Here is a 27,889-nt window from a genome sequence, read left to right as displayed (position 1 = left end):
AATATGCTCACAATGAGGACATATACAATACACGTTTTAAAACCGTGTGGAGACGTGGACTCAAGTATCTCTGGGGACTGCCTCAAGCGCAGTGTCTGTCATTGTGGAATCCCCCCATTGCTTGTTATTGCAGGAGAGGTTCACCCTCCTCCTGGAGAACTACTGGGTATGCAGGATTCTTCTGCAGCCCTGCTGAACACTAACACCTGATTCTACTATCAACTGCTCATCGGGACCTGGTTTACATAGCCTTCCTGCTGGATGTGCATATCTCTACGCACAGCATAATCAAAAGCACCCCACATAGCCTCCCTACCCCTTAAACCAAACTGTCCCTTGAGACGTGGTTTCTGCTGGGGCTAGATCTGCGATGCCCTGGTGTTGTGACTAGAGAACTCCCATGTTTGGCCACAAGTCAGTCAGCATCCCACATTTAGATCATGTCTGGTCCCACAAGGTCAAGTGTATGAGTGAACCTGTGAGTAAATAAGGGGGCAATGAAGTGGCACGAGCTCCCCTCTTTTGATGTCAACGAGGATGTTTGTTCCCGTTTCATTTGGTCAGAGAAGTCAAATGCAGTGGATGAAATGTGCCAGTGCGTCAGGGTGATTGACTGCATTTCCCTTGTAGTTGACCTTGGTTAGGAGGTCAACGTTGATGGGGGCTGACTGCCGCCCCCATAATGAGTCTATAGGATTAGGTTTGGTAAGATCAGTCCTGCGATCTCGGCGCTGCATTGACATGAGATGTTTTAAGAGAGCACTAAAGGATTTCTCTCAGAATAACCTTGGAAACGTTCATTGAGATTTGTCAGTAATTTGTTAAGTATCCAGGGAGAGGCGTGAAATGTGACTTGGTTAATCTTTACCTCTAGTTGGATTGTGAGAAGATGTTCCCCTTTTACAGCACATTAAAGATCACCAGCATGGCTTGACATTGTGTTTGGAAAAAAAAAAAATATAGACTTCACTTAAGCATTCATTTCACATTTTATTATGAAATTGTACGACCAAGTTCTGTAGTATGTAAACTTTGTACAGTTAAAGTAATGACTTGTATAACAAACATGACTTCAGTTGTCATAATTCATGAAAAGTTACCAAAGAAAAAACACATGATAGAATCAGTAGGCTATTGAAATAGACATGTTTGTCCACTGCATTAACACCCCTATGAAAAAGTCAAGTAGGCCTCGGCATTCTTCAAAGACGTGAAATGTACAGCACTCAGACAAATAGATGGTATTGACATTAATGAACAGAGAATGGTCCCCCACTGGCTGACCTTTCAAAACACCTTAAAGGTGTGATTGATGTAGGTGCTGTGGATGGAAACGCACATATTCACTTATCACACAGCTACACATTCACTTATCTGTCTTGCATAGACTGTCAATAGTCCAAGGGATTGTGCCAATAAGACCAAGCAGACCTGACCCGTAGAACATTCTGCATGCTGATAGATTTGTGAAGAGAAATCAGTTGTATATTGCACATAGATTCTCCACAATACTTATTCCAGGAATTTAAACAAGAACCCTTCTGCTTTACAGTTGGCAATTGTATGGCATGTTGCAAGGCAATCTAACAAGCTGGCAATTTAAGGGCATTTTTCTGCTACTTTAGGCCACCTGACCTCCGACACAAATAAGAGTACTTAATCCTGTCAGTTTGATGGGATTTGATTGTCAATCATCTCATTCGAGTAACAATCCAACCGGCTTGAGTTCAGTTAGGCCTAAATCATAGAGCTGTGCATGGACCTATTCCAATATGGAAACATAACCATCCTTTTTATGCACGGACAAATCCTGGGCTGTTTAGATGCAGAACTACAGTAACACCTCAACGTCTCTCGTATTCAGCTATATTGGAACTACTCAGTCCTCTTCCTTCCGAAAACGGCAGACATGCTTCTCACAATACCCTTGATCCCAGCTGCCCCCTTCTTGAGCGCCCTCGCCTCTCGGATAAGGTCGAGCAGTTCGTGAAATACCAGTTGTACCTCGTGGTATGTCTCCGCTACAGAGATCTCAAAGAAGCCACAGTCCGTGGAAAGAGCGAGGAGGCGTCCTTCCTCGCTGGAGACAGTGCGGCGATGCTGGAGGTCACGTTTATTGCCCACGATAATGATGGGATGGGCTCCGGGGAACTTGCTTTTGGCTTGCTGGATGCGCTGCACCTGTTGCCGCACCACGTTGAAGCTGGCACGGTCACATATGCTATAAACCAGAATGAAACCGTCCGCCCACTGGAGTTGTCTGTCGCTGATGTGTCCCTCGACCTCACCATTCTAAAACACATGAAGATAAAATACATGTATTTAGTCAACCCTTTAACCTCCTTGTTGAATAGAAAAACGCCAGTATGCTCTGCCTATCTGAGTAACCACTAATCAAGTCTGTCGTTACCATTATAAAGTTATTATCACGTAGCCTAAATGATTTAGAATGTTCTCTCACCTGGGGGCAAAGCGAATCCCAGATATTAAAGCTGATCTCCCGTCCTTCTATTCGGTCAGTGTGACTGTAGATCGATTCTGTAAATGCAAAACAAATACGAACCATTGATATATAAACGCAGCAGTGCGTCAGGGTGATTGACTACATTTCCCTTGTATGTATGCATGTATGGTTTGATCTACTGTAACCTATTGATTTGATGGTAATTGTATAATTATCAATGATCAAGTCAAAAGACCAACACATACCAATATCGCCGTATTCGCCGATAAACCTTCTAGTGAGAAACCGCACCGTGAGAGCTGAGGACACAACATTGCGTAATTAATGAGACATGTTGATCAGTCAAATGTATTACACCAGGAAATCCATTTCACATTGCATTTGGCCGTCATAACTCCGGTCTACTTTCAACGATCACAAAAAAAAAGTCCCTCTTCACAGTGCACAGACTGTCAACGTCATGAATAAAAGTGCAATTCAATTTTAAGGATTCATTCAACTATGCTCACCAGATTTACCGACGCTTTCAGCTCCAAGTAGTAAGACATTAGCCTCCACCTTTTGCTGACTTCCTTCCATCGTTTTGCTGTAGTGGCGAGTTGGCTGGTTTACTTGGACAACCATTTGTTAAAAGGGCGCAGCTGTTTCCGTGGCTCTGCTCAACGTGTAGGATACACAAAGTGAACTCCCTCGGATTGTGCGGTCTAGCAATTTATAAAGGATAGGCGGGCCCTGTTCGCTGATGGACAAAAAGTATGGGCCAATGAGGACTGTGCGCATGTCTGCGGCCAACGCGCTTCGTCTCGAACGCCGTGCCCAGGAATTAAAAACACAATAGCATACATTACTAACCTTCAAATGTATCGATTTTATCTTCACCATTGTTTAGTTTAGTTATTAAATGGACACAAATGAATTAAGCATCATTTTGGAATTAACAGAACAATCTATACCAAAAAGGCAAAAACTGAGTGTAGATGCTAAAATAACCTGCAATTAATAGTTATCCCACCCCGTAGACATAAGAGCAAAGACGTATAGAGCTTTTTGAACCTATATGATGGGAGAACCAACATTTTGCATTGTCAATACACTGATGACCAATGCCACCTGCTGGTGGTAATATTATGGACATTTCTACTTTACCATTGTCCTGTTTGAATAGTGCCCAGTAAGATTTTCACAGTTATGACATTTACCAAACTTGATCAAGACAAAATCATAGAGATAAGATGCACATAAGTATTTATTGTAAATAGACAAAAGGTGAATTAAATCCCAAAAGTCAAACCATGTGCAACATTGTTGATTTTTACACAAGGGATAAACTTTGTAACAAACTAGTTGGCACCCTTGCACTTCTCAATTAATTCCCCATTTCTTCAAAAATAGTTTGAAATTGAGAACTTTGTCTCCAGACCTTGGATTTGCAACATTCTAGAACCCATTGTATTTTTGCAAACTACTAATTTAGAAAAGAAAAACAATTGGCAGACAAAATTACAGCCTTTGGCCAACTGCAGACAAACACTTCTTGTACCATCAATGAGCTTGCTGCACCTTCCTACTGGCAATTTGTCCCACTTCACAGCAAATTGCTCTTATTCTTCCAACTGCTATTTTCAGCTCTTACCATAGGTTTTGGATGGGATGTAGATCTGGAATATTGGCTGGCCACTCCACTACAGTCCAGCATTCAATCAGGCTTTCTTGAGTCTTCTTCGGCAGTGGGGGGCTTCCTATGTTAACCAACAACCAAATTAAGAAAATAACTACACACATAGGGAAGGTTTGATAATGCTGTGGGGTTGCTTTGCTGCCTCTAGTGCTTGGGGCCTTGTACATAAGCAAAACCGCAGATTATGAAGGTGTTTTGGAGTGCAATGTTCAACCCAGTGTCCAAACACTTGGTCTCGGTTGGAAGGTTGATGGTAATTTCAGCAGGACAACAACCCCAAACAAATATAAAGGCACCCTGGAATGGTTCAAGAAGAAACGCTGGACTGTTCTGGAGTGGCCAGATCTGAATCAAATCAAATTGTATTTGTCACATGCGCCGAATACAACCGGTGTTGACCTTACAGTGAAATGCTTACTTAACTTGTAAGAAAAACAAGTGTTAAGTAAAAAAAAATATATATATATTTTATTTTTTATATATACACACACAACCAAATTATATAAAAAGTAACAAATGATTAAAGAGCAGCAGTAAAATAACAAATAGCGAGGCTATATACAGGGGCTACCGGTACAGAGTCAATGTGAGTAGGTACCGGTTAGTAGAAGTAATATGTACATGTAGGTAGAGTTAAAGTGACTATGTATAGATAATACACAGAGAGTAGCAGCAGCATAAAATAGGTGCAGGAAAGGGGGCAATGAAAATAGTCTGGGTAGCCATTTGATTAGCTGTTCAGGAGTTATGGCTTGGGGGTAGAAGCTGTTAAGACCTTTGGACCTAGACTTGGCACAGCTTGCCGTGTGGTAGCAGAGAGAACAGTCTATGACTAGGGTGGCTGGAGTCTGACAATTTTTAGGGCCTCCTCTGACACCGCCTGGTATAGGAGGTCCTGGATGGCAGGAACGAGGCCGAGCAGTTGCCACATCCATAACCTATGGCGAGAGCTGACAACAGCAGTTGGTGGAGGGCACCCCTCAAACATTAAAGAATTAGAGCAGTTTGCTTCTGAAGGCTGAGTAAAATCACCAGTAATAAGATGCAGCCACCTTACTGATGCCTACAAGAAGCATTTGTCTGTAGTTCTTGGCCAAAGGCTATGCAACCAAGTACTTGCCAATCATTTTGTACATGCCAAATTGTAAACTTAAATTTACCAATTGGGTAAATTGGGTCTGTAATGTTGAAAATACAGTAAGGTGTAGATACCAAAGGTTTTTCCAAATTTCAAGTTATTTTAGAAGAAATTTTTTTTTTTAAAGGAAAAAAAAGTGCAAGGGTGCCAATATTTGGCTGCAACTATGTACAAATATGTTCACCAAGGAATTCAAAGACCAAATTAAATACACAAATACGGCCTTCTGCTGCCATTCTCCAGCTTTCATCGAGTCCTGTGTGAAAGAACTCTGCCTGCGTGCTCCTCTAGAGGCCTTGGATTCTCCTCATGGACACTTTCTCCTTGCCCCCCTCTTGTTCTGCACTCCTCTCCGCTTCCCCTTGGTGGGGGTTGACGAGCAGCGAAGGGTGCAGGATCCCCACAAGCGTTTTGACCAGCTCCCTCCCGAAACATGCCTCAAATCGGTCCACTGACTTGGAATACTGAGAAAAGGGCGATGAAAGGTCAAGAGCAACAGAGAGATCCAGATCACTGATGACTAAAGAGAGCAATAGAATACTGCTTTCCAACTTTCAAAGCTCTGACAAATTGTTTCACAATTTACCAGGAATGTAGGAGTTAGAGGATTTTGGTAAAGCAAAAGAGCCCTCATTTGGAAATGAGGGCCTACATATGCAACTATAGCCATTATATTTCTCTATTGGCAAATCCAGGTGCTGAGTCATGGACACATCCAATGTGAGTCTCCTCACCTTCACGCTCTTCAACAGTGTGTGGAGAAGCCAGACATTGGACACAAATTCTGACTGGGTGCGGTGAGGGGAGGGGGCAGTTTCCGCAGCAACAGTCCCCGTATCAGGACGATGTTAAGAGAGCTAAGGAGAGGGAGAGTCAAAATACAATATTTCTCTAGTCAAGACAACGGACTAACATCAAACTGCAATTGTATACAGTATATCTGACACACACAATTGAAGTCATTCTTCATTAAAGGGACCAGTCATTTGTCAGCAACGTATTTGGCAATAAACATTCCAGTGAACACCATCACCAACATTCTTTATTAACATTAAATTCACATCGATATTCAAAGTCTTGTGATTATGTGTGACATTTTAATAGCCAACACTATCTATGGAAATACTAAAAGAGGGATGCTAAGGATATGTATGCATAAATGCGTTAAGTTACACTTGTCGATTACCTTTCCTGGTCTGTAGAGGACAATGCTGTACTTTTTGCATGAAAGGACAAGCAGTAGGCGCTCACATCTCTGTAGGGTCGAGCCCAAAGGGTAAGCGATGGTTCACACACACCAGTGTTTCCCAACTCCAGTCTTCCAGTACCCCAAACAGCACAAATATTTGTTGTAGCCCTGGACAAGCACACCCGAGTCAACTAATCATCAGGCCCTCAATGAGTTGAATCAGGTGAGTTTGTTTGGGGCAACAACACAAATGTGTGCTGTTGGGCAAACTGGAGTTAGAAACACTGCTGTAGACTACACTGGACAAACAAGCACCTTGGAGTGGGAAAACTAACAGAAGCAATGGTGATTTAATGGCCAGACAAAAAAAAAAAAAAACTTTGGATGAGTGAGTTAAAATAACCAATCAAGATCCGGTCACATCAGAAATACATGGTTTACATTTTGATTCTACCCTTGTCTTTTTCAATTCAAAAATGATTCCCTGGATCTAAAAACAGACCATCTCCACTAAAATAGGATCAGGGTCAATAAGTACTAGATGCGGACACAGCAAACAATACCACACATGCGTAGACAGAACTGGGCATGCAGTCGTATGTACCCAGATGCGCATATTCCAGGTGAAAGGTAGCAGACGTGCCCAGACATGCTCTGCGAAGTAAAAAAGGCTCACCATTTGGTCAGGAAAGCTCATACACAGTTCTTTGTCAGTCCTACTGTAGTCCTGCAGCAACGCTAGATCAGAGGTCCCGGCACAGCCGACACTGCCAGCACTCACAGGGAGAGCAGCATCACACACACACACACACACACACACACACACACACACACACACACATCTGGCCAATACAGAGACAGACAAATCTCAATGCTTTATTTGGGCCCACAGTGAAACATCTTTCCACACAGGGGCCCACATTTTCAGAGGTCCTTAAACAATACAGATTGAAATAAGACATCAATTATTGAAGTAATAGATAGGTAATTTTGCTGAGAATCACACTTAACAGTTCATGGGGTGGAGACATTAGAACAGCATCAGTAGGGGAGCCTACTGTACAAATGTTGCTGCTTTATGCAGACAGACAATGTAGGCGCACTTTGCAGAGGGTTCAGATAACAATTCTGTTCATGAACAGAAATTGCACATTACCTGAATTCAGGGCTGAAAAAATATATACTCCATGTTCATTCAGAATGCAATTAACTTGGTTAATTAAAACAAGCTTACGTGGTGGATAAGGCATAGATGGGCAGAATGTGACACTTCCTGTGGAAGCGGCGTCCACACGTGACACACAGGGGTGAGCTTCCTCCTGGCCAGGAGGGGGTCGTAGCTGCACGGGGTGTGCCTCAAGACTGTCTGGGCTCAACATAGAGGAGCAAGGAGACTCTGACTGCTGGAGGATGTATAAACCAGTGTGAGCAGGGAAATCTGACATTAACACATTCAAACCAATAACACATGCAGTCTGTGAAACCAAATAGTTGGCCTTACCGGCACGTCCGTCTGGCTCACCTGAACGACAGTTTCCTGCCCTTTGACACCTGGGAGGCGGCAGAAGCGGGTTGGCGGGGCACCAAGGATGGGTATCCGAAGCAAAGACACCTGAAGAAAACTAGAGACGTTACACCCCATGATGGTGCACACAATATGACGAACGCGTGCATGTACAAACTCAATATTATGCTACATACCACCACTGAAGTCATGCACACAGAATGATTTGTGCTGTTTTTCTGGTTGACAAATGTTACAATAAAGGAAATAATGTTTTTGTGACCTGCTATTAAGCCCAACAGACACCTGGCACCCAGTCTCTTCAATACTGTCAGCAGCACCGACATGAAAATCATCCATACGGTCATCACACTCCTGTATGACAGCAAGAGAGATGGGCTACATTTACTATTACGTGTGGAGAGAGACTCATCCTTAGTGCTCAGATTGTATTAGAAAAAAATAAGGAAATTGGCCATAAAAATGCTTCCAATGAAACTAGAAACACGCCATTAGAGTATAGACTACACAAAGAAGAGTTTAAATTAAAATACATATATACACAATATTTCAAATTTTGTTCAGTATGAAGGTCAAGAGACTGCAGAAAGGTTGTACAGGCTGGAGTAAGTTATGATTCTGGGCTTAACATGGTCGATTTGGACTAAAAGCAAAACACTTACCTCTATAGGAGAGCAGAGTTCATTGCTAGGTGAAGGGTGAGGTCAATGTCATCTTCCTGAGTGCAGTTGGGGACACTGACCTAAAGCTGTAGCGGTCACGAAAATCTGTCATCCGGTGATTGTCAGTCTCATGGCAAATGACCATAAATTAACATAAACACAGCCTAAATGCCACTGAAGCAGACCTTTGGAACATCTACATTTTAAAAAGGCAAATAAATTAATGTAATATAGCCTATACATTCACAATAAATACATTTATTTTGGACAGGTCTAAACAAACGTGATATGAAGAAAAAGTAGTCTATTTCAGAAGAACAGAATAGCATACTCTGAGTTGTCCTTATGTTAGGTCCTGATCTGGCTATGCCAAATGACTGTGGGCTACACTAGTGCCACTTCACAGACAAGATTTGCTTAGAATTCCGTGGCATTATTTTATTGTATGAAGAACACAATTGAACAAAGCTGAATAAAATAGAAAGGATATTTTCTCCAAACGATTTGAGGGAGTGCGCACATGCAGCAATTCTGTGTTGAGCGGTTAACAAAGAAATAGGTACTCCTTTGTGCTATAAAGTTATTCACGTAACTTTAGTTGTGCCAGAAACTTTGGGCTATGTTTTGGTTTTGAATACTTTGTAAGGCTGCATGATTATTTGAAAAAAGTAACTTGAAAGGTATGAGCTCTGCTTTGTTTTTTTACACAGGCTGTACACACTTCATTAGTCTGTCATTCACAATTAGACAAGCACTAGACATTGCCTCAAATTTCACAGCGACATCCCCTTCCTGGCCATAACTCACCCTATTGAAATAATTCCATGCCTTTTGCAGCCAGTGGCTGTTGTGCCCTTCTCCCATCACGATTGGGTCTTTCTCACAGGCTACAAGTGAAGACAGACACATTGGGGATGCAAATATGTGCATATTGAAGATATTGGAAGAACTGTCCACATTTAATTTGTCAGCCAACAAGATGAGTGGGCATAAAGAACAGCAAAAGCACTAGCCTATGTCAATCTACTATCCCCCATAGTACAAAAGTCAACCTATTCTATTCAATAAATAAATATTCCAAACATAGCCAATGACAGCTGTGGGATGAAATAGAGCCCAAATGAATACAGCCACTAGCATCAAAACCTTTTTTACGCAATGTGGCTGACGCAACAGATCAGAACATTTAGCTTAAAATGTTGATAAACTATTAGGCTATTTCTTCATATTATAATATGCACCAATGCGCACATGGCAGTAGGCTATAAGCACGAATGCTCCATTAGCAGGAAAACACCATAACCAAAAGTCATTGCAAATGCAATTATGCATATAATGCTTTTATTATAAAATATGCATTTTTAATGGTAAAAATGATCTTCAGCAACAAACTTGAAACCCACGCATTGTTTATGCATACCAGTTAGGTTCTAAACCCCTTTAAAGCAGATTAATGTGCTTAACTGTAAGAAGTCATTTGGCCACTTTAGTTGTGATACAAACCTAGGCTAGGCTACATGAGGTGTGCGACTATGATTCTAAAAAGTCGCAAAAAAAGTATTTCTTATGCAGGGCATCATTCACAAGTGATATATAATTCACAAGCGATAGGATAATATTGTCACCCATCAGACTATTATTTACATACACTAAATAATGTGTGGAATTTTGATTTAGAATGGACCATTATCATGCACCTGTATCGAAACAGGGGCAGCGGGAAGAAAAAAAGAACGTGTCATCTATACATTTAAATAGTGGATGGAGGAAGCTTTTCCTGTGGTTGATTTTCATGCCAGCCAGGTAGGCTATGCAACGGTTGTAAAGAAGCTATGTGCTTAATATTAGGAACGTTGAGAAATAAATATACTAGGCCTAGCCTATAGAAAGCTGATCGGATCCTCTTTTTATTAGCGGCCATCACTGTGGTTTTCTCGCACAACATGAGCTATCATGAAGTGTTTGAATAGACTTCCGAACACATTTGCATTGATGTTAGAGTGATTAAAGGGACAATAGTGCTGAGTACCAGGCAGTTAGCAAGTTTGGAGACGCAGAGCTTGGAGAAGCCTAATTATATTGACTAAACGGTCACGTGGATTTTGACTGCCTTCATGACTCGTGACCGCCGGTGTGGCGGTATACGGTCACGGCAACAGCCCTACACCAGAACAAATTGACAGTGTCATTGGTGGGTACCACATCGGTTTCATTGGTGGTTGACATGTCGGTCTGAACAATATCTGAAGTCAGTTGGGGCTGGGTCCCTCTGCACAGTCGCAGTCTGCATAATGTCGGTAAGGACAGTTCCACTGTGCACTGGTTCCCCAGTTTCAGTCAGGACAGGGTCTGTCTGCACAGTTTCAGTCTGGTTAAAGTTCGACAGGTCAATTTTGTTCTGCACAGTTTCAATGAAGGTTGCAGTCTGCACAATTTCAGTCTCAGCAGTGTCTCGGTCTGCACGGTTTCAGTCTCAAGAAAGTTGGTCTACACAAAATCCCTTTGTACAGTTTGTTGCATGAACCATTTCTGTGTGGACAAGGTCAGTCTGGACAGTTTCAGTAGGTAGTGTCAGGCATGATCACTCTGATGGACTCCATTAGCCCTGTAACTGATAAGCTGTCTGTGGTTGGCAGTTCTTCCTTGATTGTGACCCCAGATACTTGTGTGCTTACGTTGACAAAGTCAGTTTCAGTCTGCACAATGTTGCTTTGGACAGTGTTAGTTTGCACAAAGTTAATCTGAACAGGAACAGTTTGGCAGGGTCAAGCATGTCTGCCCTCACAGACTCCATTGGTCCTGAAACTGTCCATAACGTTTGTTCCTCCTTGATTCCTATTACTTGAGCAGGAACAATTTACATCTGGGCTGTTCGGCCTGGTTGGTCTCATTCTGGACAAAGTCTGGCTGGGCAGTTTTATTCTGGACAATGTCTGTCTCTGTGGTTTCTTCAACAGCAAAGACTGTCAGACAAGGGTTGGCCAGGATGAGTTCAATGTCTGTCTGGGCAATTTCCATTTGCACAGTCTGCCTGGACAGGAGAACGGAGGCGGATTCATCCTTTTTGAACAATCCTGACTTAGCAGTGCCATCCTAGGTGGGCTGCTTTGTGTCCTGAACTGTTGAAATATTCTTCTTTACCTGTTGAATAATTCTGATTTTGATTGGACCAGTGGACTGAGGAGCTTCCTGTTGAGAGGGTGCGATAGTGCCTTTTAATGTGAATGTAGGCGTGTTCATGCTTAACAATTCATAAATAAATGCTTTCAAAAGGTTTCCAATTACATTTCAAAATGTAGTTGTGATTAATTATTCACAGTTGATCTACAATTGTTATACTTCAGATAATGCAACACTACAGTAAGTAGTCCTTCCGAAGATTCCCAAATTATGATTCAACTTTCCATTATTTTTTCAACTACACAATACTAAACAGTAAAGGCCTTTTTTACAACTAAACATTGGGCTCTTTGGAGAGGTGACGTCTGGCAGACCTGGTGGGCAGGGTCCTCCTGGGACAGAATCAGCGAGCACTTGGTTTTGACCTCGTCCAACAGGGGTCAAGATGTTGACAAAGGGCATGTCATTATGGCTGAAGATCATTGTCAAGGCTGCCCACAGTGCCAGTGGAACCAGAAACTGGGGCGCTGTTGGACAAAATCAAGTACGGAGGGAGTGTTCACAGTGCCAGGAAAATATAATAAAAAGTGCCATTTGCTGGTGACATGCCCCAAGTGATGGGAGTTTCCCATAACAGGGAGTGTGAAGGGAGCTAAAACCACCCGATTGGCCGTTTTAGCACTCCAGCCAACAACCTGATTTGACTGATGGCTGCCTGAAGCCTTAGTAGATTTTTGTCTGTACATTGGAGCCATTGCATTCTGATCTGTGATGGTGGGCACAGCTTCTCTTTCCATGACAACTGTAGCAGCCACATCCACAGCCTGCTTTTCAGCACCTACAGGGGGAACCCTCTCACAGGTGGAGTCCGCTGGTAACCTTCAAGGTCCGCAAACAACTTCGGACCAACATATTCATCCTCCGCTTTCCTTTTGACATGAAAGGGCCAGGAAACAAGTTCCACCATCAGGTCAGACTGAGGAGCCACCCTGATAGGGGACAGGGCTGTCCTGGGCAACCCCCGATAATGACGAGCAGTCATTGTTTCCCATGTTCACAGCACTTTGATAAGATCTCTGGGGACCTGTTGCATTCACAGCAGACGTAGAGTACAAGAACAGAGGGCTGTGAGAGCAGGAAGAGGAGGGTGCCTGTAAAGAGTGCAAGGGTCAGGGGAAAAGTGGTACAATGACGGTTTCTCTGGTTCATAGGGATAGGGAAGGGAAAGCGAGGGCTATTCATCTAAGTTTTACATTAGTAGATCAGGGCAGTAATATGTATTATCTCTAATGTTACCTGAGTGTTTCCTTTACCGCTGATCTTAGAGTACACTTATTATGTACCAGTCTTTTGCAAGAGAGCAGGAAGGTGTGGCCTTCACTGTTCAGGGATTTCTCTGTGAAGGCCAGGACATACTCCTGCCGCTCTCCAAGTTTCCTAAGATGGGCATGTCTCTTTGTGACACAATCACTCTCCTTCCAACAGTGAGCCTAGGCAAACAACGTGTCGATGACCAATCATTCAGCGATTTTTCATTGGCAGGACTGGGTTGACTCAGGGAATTAAGTTGACTCGTAAGTTGCATGAGGAGTAAACTCATCTGAGACCTGAAGATACCTAGGCTTTAGATCAGCAGGTTAAACATTATCTTCAGTCCATCAGAGTAATTGTGTAATACTTGTTTGGTTCAGCAGTGAGAAAGTGTGAACAAAACACAAATTGGTACAACATTGCATTACTGGTAGAGGATGTGGGTGGGGCTGTTAGCTACAAACTTAAGCTCATTGGCTCTGAAGTATATAATTATCACCTACTTCTGAATTGTCGACAGATAGAACATTTCTCATATAGCTGCCGTTTCCATTAACACGCTGCAATGTTTTTTGGGGGGGAAATATTGCTTTTGTTGAATAAAACTGCCTCAATGGAAACCTGCCTACTGAAAAGACACATGAGGAACAGATGTCTGACGCATAGTCTAACAGGGTGAGACCCCCAAGAGCAAAGCAAATTGGCCATCACATAGGATTATCGGCATTCTGATTTACATCACATTTAAGTCACGCTGGGGGGTGTTCTGTGGGATTATTTAAAATACTCTTTGAAGAGGTACATTTTTGATGTTTTCAGAAGATAGGCAGGGACTCTTATCCTAGCTTCAGGGGGATGCTGGTTCCACCATTGGGGTGTGAGGACAGAAAATAGCTTTGATTGTCCTACTGTATGGGTGGGAGGGCCAAGAGACCAGATTCTGATCATCTGTGAGTGTGACATTTTACCTGCATTTCCTTGGAAAGCTGCATGGCTCTCTTCACCAGGACACTCCAGATGCCCTTGAGGATATCCTTGACCTCCGCTCCAACACTCTCCAGCTGATCCTCCAAGTCAGACAGCCTGGGAGCAAAGGATGCAAGGCTAGCTAAGACATTCATTCATCCTTTGTTCTTTCATGAGAATAAAATGACCACAAATGAACGATCAACAATGACTGACCCAGTGAGACTTGGAAACTGTCTTGGACACAGCAGACTCCTGAACCAGGTGTCGCCATCCTTTTCACAGCAACATCATTTGTCATTCGCGCACACCCAGACACAAACACGTTAACAACTGACCGTCCATCTAGGTCCTGTTGCACGGTCACTCTCTCTGTCCTCAAAGTCTCCATTAGATACTGTAACCATTTCCTCTGCTCTGGCAAAGCATCCTGGGCTAACTGGTACCTAGAGAAAATAAACAGAAAAATGAGAGAGTGGGATCTTTAAAAAAAATATCCTGAAGGAAGCAGAGGAAAGAGTTAAATATACTTAGTTTAAAAAAAACATCAAGTGTTTTTGGCATAGGAAGTAATGTAAGGCATGAGGGAACTGATGCCACCTTCGGGGTTGCCAGCAAAGAGGTGCTTGAGGGAAATCTTACTTGTGTTCCCTGTTGATGGTTAGCTGACAATCAAATCGTATGCCACATGCGCCGTAGAGCTTACAGTGAAATGCTTACTTACAGGTTAGTCGAGGTAATCACGGCAAGTCCGCTGATCACAAGTCACACAGAAAAGCTTAATCTGCTCTCTCTTATGGATGGGGCACAATGCTTGTCCTGCTGAAACCTGGACATATAACATTTCACGCCATCACTGACAGCTAATCAAATATCCAACTGCAGGTGTTGGCAATGCTTTGAATGAGGTGTTCCTTTGAATGCATTTTTAAAAATTGATCAGTGATACAGGTCTGTGGTCAGTCTGGTGTGACAATGGCAGATTGTAGTACCTGGAGGTAATTGGGGTATGACATGATTGGGTGTTAACTTCACCATCTTGTGCACACCAGCCACAGACAATCACAACCCCCACATTGTGAGAGAGAGAGAAAGGGGCATCACATCAGCTTTCCTTCCATTCAAAGCCAACATGTTACTGCATGTATACATTGATTGATTAATATCACCATTTTATTCAGTCATTCACAGCAGCATCCATCCACTACCTATCAGAGGTTTTGAATCATTGGGGAAGCTAGAAGAAAGGATTGTCAATGATTTCTGAAGTGTACTGCTGTTTTCTAGGAGAAAAATTGAAGCAACATTAAATTCACAGGGGGGACAGGAATGCTCGTCTGCCATCACTTTGTCATGTCTTGATCAGACTTAAAATCGTACTTGGTAGTACGTGGTAAACGTGTTATTTGCCCATGTGTGACATACTTAAATTATTGGACCATGTGAATCAGACTGATCAGACTCTTCAGCCTAGTTATAACAGTACTAAATATAACCTAATCACTGAAATTTAAAGTTTTACAGTGCCGTCATTCAATATGGCTTATCGGTCTTGAAATCACTCAAGGGAACCCACAGAGTGTAGGTAGGCATGATAGATTTCTGTCAGGCTTCAATTCCGTACAACACAAACCACAACCACTGTCAAAGGGGCCACAGAGGGAGCGCGGTTACAGGCGAGGTTGTCAGTTCTCACAGATACCGTTTCACCAAACGATAAAAAAACAGTCCATCTTCGTAACCACCATGAAACAAAAAGGTGAGAAGAAAAGTCAGTAATTAAGAGTAAAATGCGTACAATGACACGAAGCATTAACCTGGAGTCACATTGGAAGTTTTATTTGAGCATAGCTAAATTGTGGCCGTGTCTTATTACCTTTGTGTGAGACTAGCTAGAAGCAAGGCCCTCAAATCAATTTCCAAGCGACCGTTAGCTAATGACAGAGCCACTTAAAAGTCTAGCCATTCGGCTTTAACCTACATTAAAGCGATTGTTATTAAAATTGGCCAGAGATTACTTACCTCAGACTCCACGAGAGCAGACGGAAAAGTTGTCTTCTCTGTGGTGTTCTCGCGACGGTCTATTACCGAATCTCGATTGAAGAGGCAATCTGCAGTTCAAACAATAACACAGCAGGCTTCCCCGCCACTGTTTCGGTAAACAGCTGAGGAATTGGAATAGACAAATGTAACAACTCGAATTCATAGAGCTATGTATGCATCCATGGCCATATGTCATGAAATTAAAAGTCAAATGTATGTAGCAATCAAATGGCCCCTTTAAAAAGACAGAGGAACAATTATGAGGGGGTTGTGTGGAAAGCCACCAAGTAGGCTTCCTCATATTTTTACATTTGTACAAATGTTGAGGCTATACAGGGTTTAAAAGTACACATTGTTTACACACAAATGAGTAAAACAAGCATACACTTTGGGTTGATGGGGTTGGACAGTTGAGCTAAGATCATGAGGCATTTCTAAGTTATAATCTTTAAGAATCAATGGCTATATGTCATGAAATTAAAAGTCAAATGTATGTAGCAATCAAAATGGCCCCTTTAAAAAGACAGAGGAACAATTATGAGGGGTTGTGTGGAAAGCCACCAAGTAGGCTTCCTCAATAGCCCCCTTTCTTTGCAGCTAGTCAAGTGTATCCTACCCATAGATAATGACCAAATCAAATTGATTTATATAGCCCTTCGTACATCAGCTGATATCTCAAAGTGCTGTACAGAAACCCAGCCAGAAACCCCAAACAGCAAGCAATGCAGGTGTAGAAGCACGGTGGCTAGGAAAAACTCCCTAGAAAGGCCAAAACCTAGGAAGAAACCAGGCTATGTGGTGAAGGCCTCTAGGGACCAAAACGCTGTTTAAGGATGGGCAGCACCATTGAGTGCTTCTACCATTTTAATGTAGTCAACTGGGTATTGGTGTGTGCATCTGGCTAGCTGTAAATTAAAATAAAAAACAAGCAAATGGTGCTCTGGTTTGCTTAATAATAAGGAATTTTAAAGTGATTTATACTTTTACTTTTGACAAAGTATATTTGAGCAATTACATTTACTTTTGATTCTTACGTATATTTAAAACCAAAAACTTTGACTTTTACTCAAATAGTATTTTACTGGGTGATTTTCACCCGAGTCATTTTCTATCAAGGTATCTTTACTTTTTACTCAAGTATGAAAATCAGGTACCTTTTCCACCACTGCTTATCGTGTTACCTATATTTTGCTAACTTAAATTTATTTGCATCACTTTCCGTATTTATTTTGGGATCCACACCTATAAACGGAATTTGCCTGATGACGTGCGAGTTGAGAAGAGTAATTTCATACAAGCCCATTTTTGTTGACTTTCCCCTCCCCTAGGCCTTTTCAAAGTTAAAACAAACTGCTCACAATGTATGAATTTAACTGCATAAAATGTTAAATATATAGCAGGATGCCACTAGTTTCTTGAGTGTGAAGAATAATCAAACCATCAGTTGAAGGGGTTAAACACATTTTTGGGGGAAAAAAAACATTCCAGGTCTGGATTGTTTAAATTTGCCCTCAGATTATGAGCCGATTGTTGCACGTTGTTTAGGACAGGGCATCCTAATTAAACAGGATGTTCCACTTAATACAATCTAACATGATTTTCTCACTTATTTTGGCTGTACCTTATTGCCCAAGACAATATTTTGGATGGGTTTTGCATACCTAGATTTTGAGTCATTTTGGGGTTATTGCAGTGACTCACACACTTCTGTACTATTTTGTGAATAAACTAACAGAAATGTCTTAAAATAACTAAATATCAATTCCAGCAACCTTTTGGCAGCCCCTGTAATACGGTATAAATGACATGCATGCCAAATAATCAGTTACATGAAATGTGTAAGCATGAACAAAGTCTTAAGGTTACAGATGGTGAAATTATTATACGTTATTTTATTAATACTGTAATAATTGTATGTACAGGCAATGACAAGTGTAACTGAGCGTGATTTACAATGTATTTCGTTAATTATGTGATGTATGCTTTGAAATGTTTTCAATTACACTTTGTATGCTCTACTACAGGGGTTACCAAACGTTTTCACAAGGGCCCCCCCTTCCTGCATTGGGGAACATCAAGCGCACCCCCTGCGCATGTGTGCACCATGTCTATTTTTATGGGCACAAGCACTGTTCATGACACAAACTGTTCACACCCCTCTTGTTGGCTTAGAGAACATTTGGCATTTTCTTTCAATTCTACACAGTTTGCCATGTCTAATGTTTATTCATGTGATATTTGAGTGACTCAAACGTTACAACAGAATCTAAAGGCTAAAAAAACCTAGCTTAAAAAAAAAGAAAGTTAGCTGACATGGGCGAGTTGATTTCTAAATAGCTCTCTAAGGTATGCAATGACTGACATGACAAGAGGAACTGATGATGCACTACCCAATTTCGAAATTGCACCTTGCGCCCTCCACCGACCTCTCGGCGCGCCCCCCAGTTTGGGAACCACTGCTCTACTACACAAGCCTGCGTGAAGTGAGTAAATGGAATGTTTTTGTATTTTTTGGGTTGGGTTGCATTTTGGGCTAACAAGCTGGTAAGAATATGACTGACTGATTTGTCCTGCTAAATGGTTCTAATGACTTTCCAACCTGATTTAAGTTATAAGTTAACATTCCACCATCTTCGCTGATGTATATAAAACAACAGTGTGCTGACACCTTTGCACTCTCTACATGAAGGCTTTCACCCTTTGGCCCTTAAATATGATACAGCCATCAGTCAATAAACTCACTGCTAAGCTGGAGCTGAAACCCCTCCAAGTGTTCTTTCAACCGCTCCCTCACGTCACCGCTCACCACAGTAGTCCTGATGTCTGAGTGGTGGCCTCCCTGTCCATCAGTGGGCAATATAACCCTCAGCCCTGTACCCCCACCCTCCAAGCACAGCCCATTTTTCTCCTCCACCAAGTCTCTAGGAAATCCCAACTCTGACACTAATATGGTTTGTGCTCCCACCTCTTCTGCCTCTCCCTCCATCCCAACTGTGCCCTTCAGCCAGTCTTCAGAGGGCACAGGCACTAAGAGCAGTTGGCCCTCCTGCATCCAGAACACCGGCTCCTCCAGCTGCTGCTGGCTGTCCACTGGCTCTGCTTCTATTGAGTTCAGGTCTGTGACGAGTAACCCTTGCTGGGAGGCTGGGCAAGGCTGCAGGAATTGAACCCGGCTGTGGGTATCCTGCAGTGCTGCTCTGCCTGAGGGCTGCATCTGCTGAAGGCCCACCGGTGATTGTGTTTGTAACAGGGGGATGGACAGCTGAGGGTTGCAGTGAAGTTCCACGCCAGCTTTCACCCCTTTCTCAGGTGGCAGCTCCACCATGACTACCTGCACATCTTCACCACTCTCAGATGCGCCACAGTGATAGTAGTAGCTTTCATAGCTTTCCTGTGGCGCTCCTGCATATGTTGTGGCCTCTCCAACCTTTCGAACTCGAGCCTTCTTTAGAATTCGTCTTCCTCTTCGACCATCTCTGTCCCCCTCATCAACCTGAGAGCTCCAAGAGCCATCATCCATAGTTCCCTGTCCACCTTTCCTTATCTGAGAGCTTCCCCTGGACACTTTAACCCCATCGTCCTCTCGCCCTCTTCCACAGTAGAAGCAGTAACCCCCCTCCTCTTCCAACCCAGCTTTAGTCTCTGTAGTCCGGACCCGCCCACCCCAGTCAATCGGTTCCCCAGGTCCGTCTTCAAATAGCCCCAAGTCCTCTGGCACTCCATCCATCTCAGTCTCTTCTGGCTCTGCCAGGCTGGCACCTCCTGCCTTATCTCCATGTCCTCTCCTCTCCAACCCCTGAATTCGACCTCCCCTGCCCTTAGCTCCATCCCGGGAGCGAAGCAGGGTGTGTTTCAGACGATTCTCTCTGAGGCGCAGGAGCGCATGCCGCAGCCGGTTCTCCCTCCGCCTGGCCGCACTAAGCAGACGCAGGGACTTCTCCAGGCTGTCGATGGCCCTGTCGTAACGCTTCCGCCACACCAGGGGGCAATGCTGAGCATAGTTGTGTTCCTTGGGCAGGTAGAAGCCAGGAGGTGGGGGTAGGCGCAGCATGTATCGCGATGGGGAATGAGGGCGGGGAGAGCATGGAGAGCCAGGTGGGTCTCCGGGTGAAGAGCCTGATGGTTGTTGAGGGGAACCCTGTGGTGTTTCAACAGTCGGCGCAGACGTTCCCTGGGGGGAAGGGAGGGGCTCTATCCGGTTATTAGGTTCCCCATTGGGTGTCTCAGAGCCCTGAACTTGTTCTCCACTAACTATATTTTTCACTTCAATTTCTTGTTGTGCGCCATTCTGGCTGTTTTGCTCCACTTTCAGAGAGCGGGACCTCCTTAAAAAAAGAATAGATGACATTTAACATGCATCCCAGCTCTGATCTACATGTACAATAGCGACTCATCGTTTTGAGTCATAAAGTGTACTAATAAAGACTAAAATCAAATTGCACACTGTGCTACATGTACTTCCCATAGATATGATAGACAACATAACAAATAAATTTAATTTATTCCATTTTCTTACCTGGTCTGTAGGCTTATGACATTCTGTTTGCCCTTTCCTCTGGGAGTTTCTCCCCCTCCTCTTCCTCCTGGCTGCAGGACCATTTCGAAGACTGTGGGCAATGCATCGTCCTTGAGCCTTCGGTACCCACTGTGTAAAGTTAGAAGGTAAGATGGCGATCATTTAAAATGCTGGCAGTTATCCTTGATGCACTGTTACATACTGTATATTTTCATACACTACATGACCAGAAGTATGTGGACACTTGCTTGTTGAACATCTCATTCCAAAATAGTGGCCATTAATATGGAGTTGGCCCCCCATTTACTGTCCTAACAGCCTCCACACTTCTGGGAAGGCTTTCCACTAGATGTTGGAATATTGCTGCGGAGACTTTCTTCCATTCAGTCACAAGAGCATTAGTGAGGTCGGGCACGGATGTTAGGCGATTAGGCTTAGTGCAGGCCAGGCAAGTTCTTCCACACTGATCTCGACAAACCATTTCTGTATGGACCTCGCTTTCTACACAGGGGCATTGCCATGCTGACACTGGAAAGGGCCTAACCCAAACTGTTGCCACAAAGTTGGAAAAACAGAATAATCTAGAATGTCACTATGCTGTAGCCTTAAGATTTCCCTTAACTGGAACTAAGGGACCTAGCACAAACCATGTAAAACAGCCCCAGACCATTATTTATCCTCCACCAAACTTTACAGTTAGCACTATGCATTGGGGAAGGTAGCGTTCTCCTGGCATCCAACAAACCCAGATTCATCTGTCGGACAGCCAAGATGGTGAAGTGTGATTCAGCACTCCAGAGAAAGCGTTTCCACTGCTCCAGAGTCCAATGGCGGTGAGCTTTACACCACTCCAGCCAATGCTTGACATTGTGCATGTTGATCTTAGGCTTGCCCTCTATCAGTTAGAAGAGACACTACATACCTGACACCTGAGAGTTCAAAACTCTCTGGGGTGAAGTGCTTGGAGCAGAAATAGATGAAGTTGCTCTGGGGGTCCCATGGCCCCTGGCCTTGTGGGCCCTTGCGGTGCGAGTTGATGATCCATAGGTCCCGGCGTGGTGTTCCACGCTTTGGCAACCTGGCAACCACAGGAACTTAATGAAGACTTGCAATAATGTATTAGTCTACTATGCACATGGTTAAGTAGAAGGTCTGCGTTCATTTAAAAATCTTCTGTATATATGACAAATGTTCAGGGTTTGGAGTTTCTAAACAGTGAGTTGGTAATGATTGCCAGTTCATACCTGAACACAACTTTTCTGCCATAGTAGGCTACTGCTTTACAGCGCATTCATAAAGTATTCAGACTCCTTGACTTTGTTACATTTTGACATTACAGCCTTATAAAATTTATAAAAAATGTTTAAGTAATGTATCAATCTACACACAATACCCCATAATGACAAAGAAAAAACAGGTTTAGACATTTTTGCAAATGTATTAAAAATAAAATAAACTGAAATATCCGGAGTTGTCTTGGCTGTGTGCTTAAGGTCATTGTCGTGTTGGAAGGTGAACCTTCGCCACAGTCTGAGGTCCTGAGTGCTCTGGAGCAGGTTTTCATCAAGGATTTCTGTACTTTGCTCTGTTCATCTTTGCCTCGATACTGACTCGCCTCCCAGTCCCTGCCACTGAAAAACATCCCAACAGCATGATGCTGCCAGCACCTTGCTTCACCGTAGGAATGGTGCCAGGTTTCCTCCAGACGTGAGGCTTGGCATTCAGGCCAAAGAGTTCCATCTTGGTTTCATCAGACCATGACTCCAGACGGGCTGTCATATGCCTTTTTACTGAGGAGTGGCTTCCGTTTGGCCACTTTACCATAAAGACCTGATTGGTGGAGTGCTGCAGAGATGGGAGAATCTTCCAGAATGACAACCATCTCCACAGAGGAACTCTAGAGCTCTGTCAGTGACCATCGGGTTCTTGGTCACCTCCCTGACCAAGGCCCTTCTCCCCTGAGTGCTCAGTTTGGCCGGGCGGCCAGCTCTAAGAATAGTCTTGGTGGTTCCAAACTTCTTCCATTTAAGAATGATGGAGGCAACGGTGTTCTTGGGCACCTTCAATGCTGCAGACATTTTTGGTACCCTTCCCCAGATCTGTGCCTCGACACAATTGGAGCCCTACGGACAATTCCTTCGACCTCCAAGGCTTGGTTTTTGCTCTGACATGCACTGTCAACTGTGGGACCTTATATAGACAGGTGTGTGCCTTTCCAAATCATGTCCAATCAATTGAATTTACCACAGGTGGACTCCAATCAAGTTGTAGAAACATCAAGGATGATTCATGGAAACTGGATGTACCTGAGCTCCATTCCGAGGCTCATAGCAAAGGGTCTGAATACTTGTAAATGTTATGTTTTAAAAAAAAAAAAAACATTTTGAAGAAATTATAAAAACCTGTTTTTGCTTTGTCATGGGGTATCCAATTTAATCCATTTTAGAATAAGGCTGTAATGCAATAACATTTGCAAAAAGGGAAGGGGCCTGAATACTTTCCGAACGCACTGTACAAGTCACAGGGCTCTATTTGAACAAATCTAACACAATGGTAAATCATAATTGTTCCCTGTGGGCGTATAATACAGACAAGGTATATATGGTAGACTATGGAGGGTTTGATGCACATCCAAACTTTTCAAAGGGGCTAGATAAAGATCCAATATAAAGACAGAGGGAATGGCCACTCACATTTGCAAGCATTATAACAGTAACTTAAATAAAAAAATGTAATCATGTTTTATAAACATCATGGAACCATCTTACAGATCATATTTGCACTTCTCCAGAAATAGCATTACAATCGAGCCATGTACATTCACACCATAAACTGTGAATCTTTCTAATAAGCTACTCTTTTAATTTGACTAAAATCCTGTTATTTCTAAATAGGATCGGTCATAAAAATGATTAATTGCTTCTCTCGTTCCAAGGCACTCTATGCACTCGCAGACCCAAATATCTTTACGCAGAACATTCGCATGTCTATACAAAATAATAGGCTCCTGTCAATTGTATCGTTGCCTATGTGCGAGGCAGATTCTTTAAAAAAAAAGAGTGGCATTATAGGACTGAATAGTTTGGACTGGAGCGCGTCTTTGGTAATCCGACAAGGGGCACTCTTTGAAAATGGGGACGAACAAGCATGTGAATTGTGTGAATTGTAAACAATGAAAAAGCACGAGGGCAAAAACCTCCATAATATTTCAAATATTAAGGTAGACCCTTTAAAACCCTTTATTCATAGGCTACTTGGCTAATGGCCAGGATAAAAAGACACCTGTGCGATCCTGTTAAACCAGCATTTATTAAGTGGAGGGTAGGCTATGCTTGGTTTTTAATAAAATTAAACTAAATGGGGGGGGGACCATTAGTTGGTTTCTAAATACAAGCCTATGAAAATCACCAGTACAAAATAAACTTCTCATTCCATGGGCACTGTGTATCATGGATAGGATACGCTTCCACTTGCAAAATACATGCCTTTATTAACTGCGTTACCGTTACCTTTTTGTGGGTCTTAAAACTTCCCATTAGTGCTGCATGGAATTTTCACTTTTGCGCTTGTTTTTAAGGACACACCTCAAATATTGCCGTATCTGCCACATCAGCACAAGCGAGCTGACATTATACAGTGGCTTGCAAAAGTATTCACCCCCCTGGGCATGTTTCCTATTTTGTTGCCTTACAACCTGGAATTAAAATAGTTTTTTGGGGGGGGGGGTTGTATAATTTGTTTTACACAAATTTGAGCCAGTGGATTACCACTTTGAAGATGCAAAATATCGCAGGGTGATGAGAGGTGTTGGGTTTGCTCTTTGTTGCCTCTCAGATGAACTTTTTAGTGATAGGGGGCAGTATTCGGAAATTCGGATGAATGACGTGTCCAACGTAAACTGCCTGTTACTCAGGCCCAGAAGCTAGGATATGCATTGGATAGAGAAAACTCTGAAGTTTCTAAAAGTGTTAAAATAATGTCTGCGAGTATAACAGAACTGATATGGCAGGCGAAAACCAGAGGAAAATCCATCTAGGAAGTGGAATTCTTTTGCTGTGAGTAGTTTTCCATTGAATGCCTATTGACTATGTAATTGGTTAGGGCCCAGATTTCAGTTCTTATGGCTTCCGCTAGATGTCAACAATCATTCGACATGGTTTCAGGCTTGTTTTCTGAACAACCCTGATCTGTACTTCTCCATAACGTTGTCCATGACCTGTTTGGAGGGCTCCTTGGTCTTCATGGTGCCGCTTAGTTAACTAATTATGTGACTTCTGAAGGTAATTGCTATGAAGCCCCTAAATAAGATCTGGTGCAACCAAAGGGGGTGAATACACCACTTTTCCAAGTTTTTCCATATCACTTCACCAATTTGGACTATTTTGTATATGTCCATTACATGAAATCCAAATAGAAATCCATTTAAATTACAGGTTGTAATGCAACAAAATAGGAAAAAACACCAAGGGGGATGAATACTTTTGCAAGGCACTGTACAGGTAAATTGCCAAACCTGGTGTTAGGGCTTGAAAATGCCAGTGCGACAATTTTTACATGACAAAATTGCAAACTAACGTGCGATTGACACTTGCGCCTCCTTAGCGCCAGACGAAAATAGAGGCCATCGTCTTAATGCTTAGGTAAAATTATATTGGATCCACTTACCTGTGAAAGGTAATGCCAGCCTTACGATTTTCCCTGGTGTCACGGGATTTGCATCCACCTGCAGAGCAGTGTCTAGGCATCTGAGCAGGATAGCTGGCAAGCTGAGGGGGAAAACATGTTATTATAGCCATCTATAGATAAACCATTCTCTGACATACCATATAAGTTCATGTGTAGGGTAACTAATTCGTTTGAATAAAATAACTTATTTAAGGGTTAATTAAATAAATTAATATCATGAAACATACTGATTATTTGACAATGAAGGTACCTATGCTGTAGTCAAATTCCCAAATACTAAACCGTGTGCATTAATTCGTTATTATGGTCCATACCCATTTACATTTGTGCTTGCTGCAATAAATAAAAGTAGGTGCACTCGATTTAAGTCACAGCCCGATGTGCCAGCCGATGTAATGGTCCCAAACATTTACACCACGCCCACCCGGCTAGTCTTCCAAGCTAAATCGAGCACAACTTATCACAGTCAAACTCGCACAATTTGCCTTGCCTGTCCAGGGAAGGAAAGCGCTTGTTTCATCATAACAAGATGACACGATTAATGACCCAGGAGCTCTTTAGGTTGTTAACTATTCTTAGCAAGCAAACATTGCATGTTATTTTTCACAGTGGCAATATCATCGCCCCAAAACACATTCATTTCTTCAAGCAGCAAGACTGTTAGCTAGCTAACGTACAGAAGTTGTAAGCTAGCTAACGACTGGCTAGCTCAGAAACGACTGTGGTTGAAGCTGACCGCCTTCAATGCTGTCCATATTTCAACAACAGTTTGACTATTAACACATATAGTATACCGTTATGCAGTTTATATTTGTAAAAGTTAATTATTTAAAGAATTACCTTTGCACTCAATCTTTCGACCTCACCAAGATGTCCGTCTTGCTCTTCCTCCCCTGCGACGACGACTAGTCTACCATAAATCCCGCCTCCTTTCTATCTAGCCAATGAATGTATGTAGGTGGTAGGCGAGGTAGTTTGCGTTTGTTAATATCCAATCAAATTGTTTTTAAAGACCTGTTGCTGGTTTTGTTCAACGTTCGAACCTGACAGTTTTTAGTAAAAACGGTGCCGGGTCAGAAGCGTATGTACGCTTTCAGACAGTAGAGTTCTATGGAACGCAGTTTGGGTCTTTGCGTGTCAAAACAAAAAATAAATACACATTTAATTTGACACGTCAAATAACACAGTTATATTATAGAATGTTGTGTGTGCTGAATTTGCATGTACAAGCCAAGCGCCACCATTATGATCACTGCTGTGCAATACTGCTTTGGTACTAAGGTATTATTCGTTCGACTGAAAGGAAAAACGTCTGTGTGAGCATTTGAAATTAGATCAGAATCAAACGAGCAGGATAAACAATGTTTACAAATATATTTGATACAGGCGTTATTAGCAATTTATGGGGTAGCTAGCTTTAGCTTGGTACATAGCTAGGACAAATTAAACCAGCCTGAAAACAATGACCAGTAGAAATTGCAGTAATTTTCAATATTCTTAGCAATAATTTAGGAATCCATGTGAGCAAGTATTAGCTAGGTAGCCACTTGTTGTTCTCCAATTGAAACAACTAGCTAGCCAGCTACCCTGTTTGTTGCCCAAAGCTAACGTTATAAGCATCCTTCATCTGTCTGGTATGCTTGACCGGACGGGGTTATATGTGTTGTGAAGCTAGCCACAATAAGGATTAGCCACAAAGTGGAATTTGCATTTGGCCTTTCGTAGCTCCTATTGCGGGACTTTGACTGTGGGAAATCACCTCCCCAGTTAGCCTATTGTGCGTATTGACATTAATATTGCACTAAGGATTGGGTATCTGTCTACTAGGGGTGGCAGGTAAGTTAGCCTAGTGGTTAGAGTGTTGGGCCAGTAACCGAAAGGTTGCTGGGTTGAATTCCCGAGCTAACAAGGTAAAAATCTGTTCTGTCCCTGAACAAGGCAGTTAACCCACTGTTGCCCGGTAGGCTGTCATTGAAATAAGAATTTGTTCTTAACTGACTTGCCGAGTTAAATAAAATAAAGAATTAAATACTTAGCACCCAAATGCCTTTCCCAAAGTTCTCAATAGTTATCAGGCTCCAAAACATCCACGTTGTAATTTTTATTCTCTGGAATAGTACAATAAATGTGTCTGAATTCACAGTGGTTTCAGAGTCCCGCAATAAGAGCTACGACGCTAATGTTCTCTGGCTGTCACTGAGTAGACTGATACCCCATGTCATTGATCCAAAATCCACAGGTAAGGCTGTACAGTGAAATATGCCCCCAACGCTACTATGGCCTATTTATTGCCTTTACCTCCTCACGCCATTTGCACACACTATATAGACTTTAAAAATGTTTATACTGTGTTATTGACTGTACGCTTTTTTATTCCATGTGTAACTCTGTGCTGTTGTTTGTGTCGCACTGCTTTGGTCTATCTTGGCCAGGTCGCAGTTGTAAATGAGAACTTGTTCTCAACTAGTTTACCGGGTTAAATCAAATACAACTGCAATTCTAAAGTCTAATATATCAAGTGTAATTAAAACAGAATCTTGTCAAATAAACAAATTGTATTTTGTTGAATTTATACAGGAATATTCCAACCT

General features: G+C 42.6%; 2 protein-coding genes and 1 long non-coding RNA gene across 9 annotated transcripts; all 3 read right to left on the bottom strand.

Moving 5' to 3' along the window:
- Positions 1–977: 977 nt before the first annotated feature.
- Positions 978–3,162, bottom strand: LOC112265909 (ras-related and estrogen-regulated growth inhibitor-like protein). Its single transcript, XM_024443439.2, has 4 exons — positions 2,974–3,162; positions 2,710–2,763; positions 2,462–2,538; positions 978–2,292 (listed from the first exon to the last, which is right to left on the bottom strand). The coding sequence occupies exons 1-4, from the start codon at positions 3,086–3,088 to the stop codon at positions 1,876–1,878; spliced, it is 663 nt and encodes a 220-aa protein (XP_024299207.1). The 5' UTR covers positions 3,089–3,162; the 3' UTR covers positions 978–1,875.
- Positions 3,163–4,956: 1,794 nt separating this feature from the next.
- LOC112232415 lies at positions 4,957–17,071 on the bottom strand. 7 transcript variants are annotated; one of them, XR_006078600.1, is made up of 10 exons: positions 16,076–17,070; positions 15,046–15,091; positions 14,778–14,882; positions 14,392–14,499; positions 14,056–14,170; positions 8,657–8,742; positions 8,257–8,348; positions 7,992–8,081; positions 6,015–7,872; positions 4,957–5,744 (listed from the first exon to the last, which is right to left on the bottom strand). It is a non-coding gene; the product is annotated as an uncharacterized LOC112232415 (long non-coding RNA). The 7 variants fall into 7 exon arrangements; XR_006078603.1 differs by having other exon boundaries at positions 6,015–6,137; positions 6,467–7,872; positions 14,778–17,071; XR_006078605.1 differs by having other exon boundaries at positions 6,015–6,137; positions 7,146–7,872; positions 14,778–17,071.
- Positions 17,072–18,297: 1,226 nt separating this feature from the next.
- Positions 18,298–26,244, bottom strand: LOC112232416. The gene is made up of 5 exons (XM_024399433.1): positions 26,139–26,244; positions 25,278–25,378; positions 21,535–21,690; positions 20,613–20,741; positions 18,298–20,421 (listed from the first exon to the last, which is right to left on the bottom strand). The coding sequence occupies exons 2-5, from the start codon at positions 25,355–25,357 to the stop codon at positions 18,822–18,824; spliced, it is 1,965 nt and encodes a 654-aa protein (XP_024255201.1). The 5' UTR covers positions 25,358–25,378; positions 26,139–26,244; the 3' UTR covers positions 18,298–18,821.
- Positions 26,245–27,889: the final 1,645 nt, after the last annotated feature.

Source organism: Oncorhynchus tshawytscha, linkage group LG13, assembly GCF_018296145.1.
Source record: "Oncorhynchus tshawytscha isolate Ot180627B linkage group LG13, Otsh_v2.0, whole genome shotgun sequence".
Classification (NCBI taxonomy): Eukaryota; Metazoa; Chordata; class Actinopteri; order Salmoniformes; family Salmonidae; genus Oncorhynchus; species Oncorhynchus tshawytscha.
The sequence above is the reverse complement of the archived record's forward strand: the minus strand, read 5'-3'. Positions and strand labels throughout refer to the sequence as shown.

Bases quoted from the DNA above. Each gene is read 5' to 3' on its own strand.
- LOC112265909 (XM_024443439.2), bottom strand. From the start codon at position 3,088: ATGGTTGTCCAAGTAAACCAGCCAACTCGCCACTACAGCAAAACGATG. The intron at 2,764-2,973 runs GTGAGCATAGTT...TTGTGTCCTCAG, and splicing joins TGAAAGCGTCGGTAAATCTG to CTCTCACGGTGCGGTTTCTC. The intron at 2,539-2,709 runs GTATGTGTTGGT...TTGCATTTACAG, and splicing joins CGGCGAATACGGCGATATTG to AATCGATCTACAGTCACACT.
- LOC112232416 (XM_024399433.1), bottom strand. From the start codon at position 25,357: ATGCCTAGACACTGCTCTGCAGGTGGATGCAAATCCCGTGACACCAGG. The intron at 21,691-25,277 runs GTAAGTGGATCC...TGTGGTTGCCAG, and splicing joins GCTGGCATTACCTTTCACAG to GTTGCCAAAGCGTGGAACAC. The intron at 20,742-21,534 runs GTATGTAGTGTC...AACTTTACACAG, and splicing joins TTTGAACTCTCAGGTGTCAG to TGGGTACCGAAGGCTCAAGG.